The sequence below is a fragment of the Aplidium turbinatum genome, chromosome 8 (genome assembly GCF_918807975.1).
Source record: "Aplidium turbinatum chromosome 8, kaAplTurb1.1, whole genome shotgun sequence".
Lineage (NCBI taxonomy): Eukaryota > Metazoa > Chordata > Ascidiacea > Aplousobranchia > Polyclinidae > Aplidium > Aplidium turbinatum.
Genome location: NC_137479.1, coordinates 17,823,597 through 17,832,993, shown reverse-complemented (window position 1 = coordinate 17,832,993; position 9,397 = coordinate 17,823,597). Strand labels below are relative to the sequence as shown.

Below are 9,397 nucleotides of genomic sequence, written 5' to 3'. Positions count from 1 at the left end.
TTACAAAATGTGTGGATAGAATTAGAAATGAAAGGAGTACCATACCGTATTCTTATGGTCATGTCACTCGATTTTAGATAATAATTTGATTTTAGATAAGAACTTTGAGCTCGTCTAACTAGAAAACCTGGCAAATTGATCAATAAAACTTTCACATACCGGTAGTGGATATAATTTATCTAGCAGCGCGGCATCAAACATCTTTTGCAATACGGTAATTCGTTCAAAACCACAATTTAGTAAAGAAAATTATTTGATGATCGGTCATATTTTTGAGTTTGATTTAGGAAATCGCTTCTTACGTGGAAAAGGTAAACGGCATGGGAAAATACAGGAATACCGGTATCTTTGGTGAATTGAACAAAGGCAATCTTTTAATTCAAGGCAAGAATGTAACTGTGATCGACACCAAAGTACCCAGAGCAGCATTTATCGCAAATGTTAAATTGTGGAACAAGCGAGTTGGAAGAGGCGCAGTTTCAGACGCTTGACATGTATCTCGAAGGTAATGGACTTGAGTTGACAGGGGCGTTGAAGGAGGACATAGCTGAGCTGACCACTTAGGCCAGCTGGCCAAGAAGATGGACAACTACTTTCCGAATTTGAACACGGCTAGTCTCCAATGGTGCACTGAGCCCTTCGCATGTGATGACAGCCAGGTGGATGATGACGACTTTCCGGCCAAAGAAGAACTTATCACTCTCCGAATCAATGAACAAAGCGTTGAAAATTGATTTCAAGGGGAAAGGCTTGGATTGGAACCCTTATGGTTTAGCAGACTCCAGGACACACCAACATTAGCGACACGGGCATTAAATATCCTGACATCTTTTTCAACAACGTATCGCTGTGAACAAGGATTTTTAACTGTCTTGGGAATGAAGACAAAAAAGCGCAATCGCCAGGATGCCGAAAGCGACACAAGAATCGCCCTCAGTAGCCTACCACAAAGCCCAGGATCACAAAGCTGGCGGCTGAAGTCCAGGCCCAACCTTCGCATTGAATGTTTACAACGCATTGTTATCTTGTATTCAGTATTGCATTGCATTTTGATTGTCACAGTTAGCCCTTTGAAATACGTAGCAATGAACACTTTTGTTTTTGAAAATTGGTCGTGGGGGTAATTGGCTCACTTCTAGGTGGAGATTAGGGTAACAGCCAAAAAAAGGTTGGGAACCACTGGTTTAGATAGTAATAACCATATTTGATATGATTGTAGTAGGTAAGTGATTAAGTCGAATTGCACAATACCAATCATGTTTATCAGCAAAAATTTCAACTCGAGTGCTCGAAGGGTACATTTTCGACGGTTCAAACGAAACCCAGTAACAACGTGCCATCTGGAAAGCTCCACCGGACTTTTCAAACTCGCTTGTATCTGACAAAATACTAAATATTGTCCACCTCACCAATATATTCATACTTTGCAACTACGAACATTGAGAACTGACACGTAAAACTAAACTCGGCAAAGATGCAAACAAGACCTCCACATGCTTTGAATACACACAAGTTTAAAGCGAATCAAAGACCTATATACCTTGTTAAGCAAAGCGGGAAAAACAGACTCTTTGTTTAAAAAAAAAAAAACTAGATAAAAATAACGTTTTTATTTCTCCATTTGCAAAACTACTTGAGTATATATTCCACAATAAAAATTGGAAACCCTCGTGCCCAGAGATGGGCATGATTTTGAAGATCAAGATCACTTTTTTTGTGATCTTTAAGAAAAATAAGATCACTTTCAAGTTGAAGTGTACTTATAAGATAGAAACATTTTTTTATAACTCCTACTGTACAAAGTAATTAGTGGCAACTGTAACATTAAGCCACTGTTTATACGATATGTGTCTAAGAAAAGTCGATTTGAAGTTTCAATAATTTGGTCAAATTTAAAAAGTTTTCTGAGTTGGTCATAATAAATAAGTCAACAGTTCTGTTTTGTGAATTTAAACAAAAAAAACGGACATGTTGATATGAGTTGCAACATCGCTTAAACAATAGTTTTTTTAAGGGTATACTATATAAGGATTGTTTTCAAACAGAAAGTTGGTGTTGTTTAAAACAAAGATAAATTTGTCAAATAGTTACCTTGATTCTAGCTAAATAACAATACTGAAAAAGTTGCCTTTATGGCGGCGAAAGTTAATTTATAATAATTTTACTGGTTACAAACACTGACTGTTTTAATTGACAGATACCAATTTTAACAAGTTTACAAAAAATCGCTTGATTTTGACAACTAGCCTAACAAAACGAGCCAAAAAGCACTTTGAAGTTAGCATATCCATTTTGTCCTGCTTTTCCCCTATACAACTTATAGCGTGTTAATCCACAAAATGCCAGTAGGCTAATTGGTGTTGACAGAATCGAAATAATAAATGTGTATCAGACGTGAGATGATTACTAGAGTAGGAATTGAGAATCTGAATTATTACGAGATCTCTAAATTATGCATTTATTGTAAGCTTACGCAGGCCTCTAAGCTCTCGGTGGTCTACTCGTTAAATGGCGTCCGAAACTACGACGCCGCTAAATCATGTTTGGTCGTAGGCTTCCACAAGCCAACATCTTTCCACTCAGTTGGTATTTAACAATTTTTTTTCACCCACGTTTGTTTGTGAAACTTTTTTCTCTTCACTCGCAACCTTGTCGGCAAAGTCTTTCACACGTCGACGAAAAATATTGCTTAGCTCTACACCTGCTTGGGAAACAGTACACTTATGTACAACTGAAAATATATTTCAAGGCCTTATTTGCGTTGTTACTTGAATAAACGCAAGAGCACAATATTAATTAAAGAAGTTTTAAAATAAGAATGCTTTATTTTGACTGCCGGACGCGAGAAATTGACCACCGGAAAAATAAAGAAGCTCAGAGGCTTGCGTACATATAACTTATTTAAAATGGTCAATTATTGTGAACAAGGTTTTGCAATGCTTTTCACCATTAAACAGGCAACTTACTTAATAAAACAATTTAGACAGAGCAGTGGCACTTCATATCAACTATTCAAGTCATTACACAAAATAGTTAAAAAAGAAATACAATTTCTGCTGGCAGGCAACATAAAATTTAGGCGAGAAGAACCGCAATCAGAAAAATAAATGCGCTTCTCCATCATTAATGAATATGTGACGAAAGACATGGCGAAAGAACTGTTTAAATATACAATTCGTCGACATCGTTGATGGCAAACAATCAATCAAATCAGTGTTTTTAAACTCATCCTGTAAATTCCGCAAGACTCAACAAGAAAATTTGATAGCATGTAGACTACAAATCTAATAAACTGCCATTAATCACAAACAAAAAACACACACAAGCACACGACATTACCTGATTTTGAAACCTCAACATTGCACACTATAAACAAAGCACGGAAAATGCTTCTTTGCTAAACCTGCCGTTTTTGACATCACACAACATGAAGGATTAGAATAGTTCCAAAACAGGAGTACACGACGTTTTCAATTCGGCGTTCGCATCAGCAGCTTTTTTTCTACTTACGGCCGTTAGTGAGCTTAAGTTATTTTCATTAATTATGTTTTAAGAATACCATGTCCCCGGTAAGCCTAGCCTTAAAGGGGTAAGGTGGAATTTATTACAGCACAGTTTGCATGGGTTTAATGAGTCCCTTGGCCTTGTGCGCGCGCAGTTAAGCAAGCAAAACCAGGCAACTCGTTGGACATTATTCACCTTAGTTCGGAATCCAGATTGCTATCTAGCAATCGAATTTGGTCACCCATGGTTCGGTATTTACGTAAGTATCTGCATTGACAGTCCGGAATGGCCGGTTTAGGAAAATCCGATTCGGAGACAGCCTCTTTCGAAGAAAACCGATTGGGTAATTTTTTAAATCCAACGACGGCTTCTGTTTATTTAGAGGATTTGTAGGGATCATTTGAGTAAGCGGTTTTTGTATTTACTTTCCCATGCAAACGAGAAAGTTATTGTTTCAATGAGGTAGATGTAAACTAGCTGATATTTTGCGGGTATAGACTATAGCGATATCTGGCAACAACATCTAGCAACTTTAGTTGAGACATTTTCGCTGAGACTTCATTTGATTAACCACTACAATAACCTAATCCGAAAAAGGCTGTCTCCAAATTGGGATTTCTCCGAATCGGATTCTCCGAATAGTGACAGACCGTTGACAGTCAAAAAACTTTCATCTGCACGGCCGCCATAACTTGAATTTTAATGCACACGTGAACGGTCACAGAAATTATTATCAACAGCCGCGCCCGCAGGTCGTGCACTGCTGTGTTTCCTATCACGGTTCTAAACGATCCAATAGAATTATTATTTTAGATTTATCCAGAGGCTTTTATTTTTTAACGAGCTTTATAGTTTGAAGTCCGACATATGCACGTAACAAAGCTTAGACATTTTACATCAAAACAAATCTTTCATTTTGAAAAGTGGATAAAAAGTTGTAAAGGTACATTGTTGGTATGAACTAGTATTACTTTCCCAAGTCAAGAAAAGTTTATTTTTTTATTGCACGCTGTATTTTATCATTCTTCATCTGAAGATTGATCTTCCGAAGATATACCTTCATCTTCGCTGTCACCGTCTTCCTTTTCGTCTTCATCCGATATATTCCACTGTGGATGATCTTCCTCGACCGGCTTAGCATCATGAACTTCCAGCTTTAAGTCTTGCTTTTGGTCGCAATCCAAGTAAGAATCGGATCTTAACCACACGGTGTATGTGTAGGAACCGGGCTTTTGGGGAGCTGGGAACTTCAATTCAATTTCTGCCGTTTCAACCAAATTAGTAATCAAAACTGGTGCTGTGAGGAGCAAATGACGCTTTCTGTCACAAACATATGCCCACCACCATTCCTGCTTTTCCTCAGGGAAATTTGGGGTATAAACGGTATGAGTTCTCTTATCACCAGCAACGGAATTTTTTTCTTTCTTCTTGAAGGTGGCTTGCATTGCTTTCCATTCCTTCTCTTCCTTATCTTCATCACCAGGATTATCAGTGTCACTTCCAGAACTGTTCGTATCACTGAAAGATGATTCGTCTTCATTTGTTCTCTTTCGAGTTGCTGCACCAGACGTTGCTGCCTTTTCAGCTTCATTGGTTTTAGACTTATCAACTTTCTTCCCCTTTTTACCTGATTTTAAAGCTTTTTTCTTTTTCTTCTTTTTGGGTGCTTTTTCCCATGGCTTTAATTTTACTACTGGTTTTTCAGCAGATTCATCAACATCCTCCGTAAGTCCAAGATCTTCGACAATGCGCTCAGTTTCATTTTCTTGCAAATCTCCCAGAAATCGCCTGGTTAAATGCAATACGACTGTAACAATGGCCCCAGCCGTAATCACTGATGCTTCTTCATCATCCATAACCAACGTTTCAGCATGAAGTTCCACATCAGGAAACTGTTTCAAGACACTTGTCATTGTCTCATACTCCTCATCACCCATGCGACGAAGCATTTGTCGACGTTCAGAGTCTTTTAAACTGGCAAGGGAGCGAAGATTTCTTGCAGAATGCTTTTTGTTTCCATGACAATACTTAACATATTCTTCACTAAAGTAAGGCAGTTGAAGTAGAGGTGACTTTACTTCTCGTAGACCTTGCACCATCATTGGTGATAACTTCATTACATTTTCAAGACTTTCTAACTTGGGAAGTGCAGCTTTGTTCCAATGAGCCATTACAGTGAGTTGTGATATACAACTAACCATTTCTTGAATTAGCAAAGGCATCTTTGAAAGTATGTATTCTAAATCTTGTTCTAACTGCTTTGATGGCATGTCTATTCGGCATAAATGACAATACATAAGCACTCTAGCTTTGACACTGTAAGGGAAGTTCATAGGGCGTTCCTTAGCATTTTCTGTAATTGAATAATTTTCAAGCTCTCGAATTAACTCTGGAATTTCTTCATTATCTTTTGGTGTGGCTGCTCTGATCTTTGAGTTATGTTCACGATTAAATTCAAATGATGCAGATAAAATCAAAATAGCTCGTTTCAATATCATGTTGGGAGTTTTATTAAAAAAATAGTAGTAAAGTTGTGTTGTGTTAAGCAATACTTGCTCTTTGCTGTACTTGATAGAGCGATTCCACCAGACACCAACAATGATAGGCATTATCACCATAAACAGCACCATGTAGATTCCCAAAACAAAAATCGAATTCTGTGATTCTACTATCCATTTTGGCAGAGCAATTCCAAACTCCATGGCTTGTGGACCATCAGGGTTTCCATAATTTTTCCAGTTTTCCATTGTTTCCTCATCAGTAAGCGCTTCATAAGCTTTTCTTATCTTCATAAAAGTGTCAGAATCACCACCCTTATCAGGATGGTTTTCCAAAGACAGTTGTCGATATCGCTTCTTCAGTTCAACTTTAGTGGCATCTCTATCAACTCCAAGCACTTCATAAGGATCATACTCAACAAAATCATTCTCAATGTTAGAAACTTTATACATCAGCCAAAACAAACCAATCCAGGAGAGCACTACAAAAATTTTTCGAAAATTTGGCTTTTTACGTCTTTTTTGAAACTGATCTTGAACCTTTTTATACCATTTACTTTTTCCATGTACATCACATTGATGCCGCAACCTTTTTTCTTCATCTTTCAAACCTTTAGGCCAAAATAGATACGAAAATGGTATCAAAAGCATTGCAAAGAATGAAAGCAGAAAATACAAAAATGTGGAACCTTTTTCATCATAAGCAAATTGATGTGCCATGGTGTATAACTACCTAAATTAACCTGAAAAAATTATAAACTTTTATTGAACTTTGTTATCTCGTTGTACAACACTCATTATTTATATTATATCCTCCCCACTCAACATTAGCAATAAGATTAAAGTACCGGTACTGTTCAAAAGCCTAAGCACAAAGATAATTTCAACAAACAAGTGAGGTAGAATATTACTGAAAATACAGGTTTTTCTGGGTGGTTTTAAACAAAAATGTGTTTGACTTTTCTCTCTATATGGGAACAGTTGATGAATCTCAGTTGGTAAAACAGTTAAGCTAATGCATATCCAGGTAATGCAGTTTGTTTTGAGAAAATAAGAAAATCTTTACCGACCAAAATCAAGCAAAGTATGAAATAATGTTGTCTGCAAGACAACCTTGATAGCTACTAACAAATTTCAAGGATCAGAACACTCTGACACAACCAATTTCGCAAAAGGTTACTGACTGCGGCTAACCTGGTACAAAGACAACTTGTGGCAGGGTAAGTCTCACCGTGAAACTGTTTATCACAAAACATATTTTCCATAAACACATTTGGGCATTGAGCTGATTTTTTTATATGCCAATGTTGAATCTCTATCACAATTGCACACTTGTGACAAAAAAGTGAGATAAGAAAATGCAAACTATGAAGCAAATATAATATACGTACCGTAGTGCAAGATTCAATATTATCAAGAATAAGACCTGGTTGGAAAAAATTTCAAGGAAGTATCGGGGATTCTGTGTGGAAAAGAGCTTTCCAAGAAAATGAAAGGCATTGTTTATAAAGCATGCGTGAGAAGTACAATGTGCTACGGAGATGAAGGATGGGCCATGAGGATTAAAGATTTAAACAGATTGGAAACAACAGAAATGAGAATGCTTCAAATGATGTGTAAAAAAATCTTGAAGGATAGAATTAAAAATGAAAGTATTCAAGAGATGACAAAAGTGGAAAGCATCAATGAGTTTCTTAGAAGCGATCTTTTACGATGCTATGGGCATCTGGAACGTATTGTGATTTCCCTAACCACAAATATTTAGTGAAATAACCAATTTCAAAATAAACAGGAATCTCAAAAACTGAAATGGCACAGGTAAGAAGATTGCTCTCCCTATTTCTGCACTAAAAATTAGATTTCATTGCTGATAAAAAAATGAAAAGAATGATAAAGTTGGCTAAAAACACAAATTTGACACCAACAAAAGGAAAAAAATGTTAAAACCAAAAGGTTTAAAACATGCATTGCTAAAACAGTGTTTGGAAATTAATATTTATTTTGCAAAGCCATCAAACCTACTTGTTAGAAGTTAAAATGCAATGGACAAGAAGTCACTCCCATTAAAAAGCAATCAAGGAGAACTTATTATGATGCTATAAGTGAGTGGTCATTATTACTACAGAGAAAAAAACAAAACAAGCAACAACAACAGAAAAACTTCCAGAACAGAAAAAAACATACTTGGAGGCAGATTTAAACCAGTGATCACTTTCAGTGTGCAGGATAAAATAAAAAATAAACTCAAGCAAAATTTGGCTGAGTGAAGCTTGTACGATACTTGAAGATCACTGGTATAGCCCACAATACCAATCCAAAGTTTGTTAAAAATGGCCTCTCTATGAAAAGAATGCAAAATGCAAATAAATTAACTCTTTTGCAAACACCGAGGTCACGACGTTTTAATCTGAATAACCAGACATTTTTCACAAAAACCTGTTGTATTTACGCCGTAATAATATCTCATGTGATCGATGTAGACGCACAATCTTGACATCAAATGAAAGCATATATCTTCAGCTACCCGAAGATGAAGTTTTGCAATAAAATTTAAAACATTCAATGTACAACTAGCAACTTTCCAAACGGTATTTTTTATAATTTCTAAACAAATTAAAAATTGGCAGAAAAGTATACTTCATTATAATCTTTACTACCCAAGCATGATGCAATAATATGAAAATATATGTAGTTTAATCGAATGCCAAAACAATTCTGCACATGAGAAACATTTTACTTCGTTTCTGCGCGCAATGCTTTAGGAGATACAGCCGAATGAATATGGACAGGTAAAGACTATGGATGGATCTGCCATCATTAAATTTTTTTTGCTTGAAACACCTTTTAAACTTGGGCGTATGGATACGTCCTTGGTCATCATGGTTAAAATCTCAAGACGTGTGTATACGTCCGTGGTCGCGAAAGAGTTAACAAAGAAATCATAGCAATAAGTCACTATGAAATTCCAAAGCATTCATCAAGTAAACCAGGTGAGTCAGCAAAAGGCAAAACAACAGACAATGTGGTGAAAGATGTAAGAACCTTAACTTTCATTCAAATATTGGAATAAAATTGTAATATTGCAAAACGTCAAGTCATGCTCGGCCTAGGGTGCACCATTTGCCCCAACTTTTTACAAGAAAGCCTAACTTTTTTTTATTTGTGAGGTTAGCTTAGAAAATAACTAATATTCCAAAATTTTGAGTTGATCGGACAAGGTTTGACCCCCCCAGCCGGCCATTATTTAAGGCCACCTACCACACTTTTTGGCGATTTTTACCACTAGAGGGCGATGTGTAAAATACACAACTAACAGTTTAGTTTCAACAGATGCCTCTCTTCTTACTAAATCATTTTAAAAAAAGTTGGTCAAAATTGGATGAGAGAATGCAGAA

At 36.4% G+C, this 9,397-nt stretch overlaps 1 protein-coding gene across 1 annotated transcript; it reads right to left on the bottom strand.

Moving 5' to 3' along the window:
* Window positions 1-1,396: 1,396 nt before the first annotated feature.
* Window positions 1,397-6,739, bottom strand: LOC145775115 (translocation protein SEC63 homolog). The gene has a single exon (XM_082586322.1). The coding sequence runs from the start codon at window positions 6,720-6,722 to the stop codon at window positions 4,524-4,526; it is 2,199 nt and encodes a 732-aa protein (XP_082442448.1). The 5' UTR covers window positions 6,723-6,739; the 3' UTR covers window positions 1,397-4,523.
* Window positions 6,740-9,397: the final 2,658 nt, after the last annotated feature.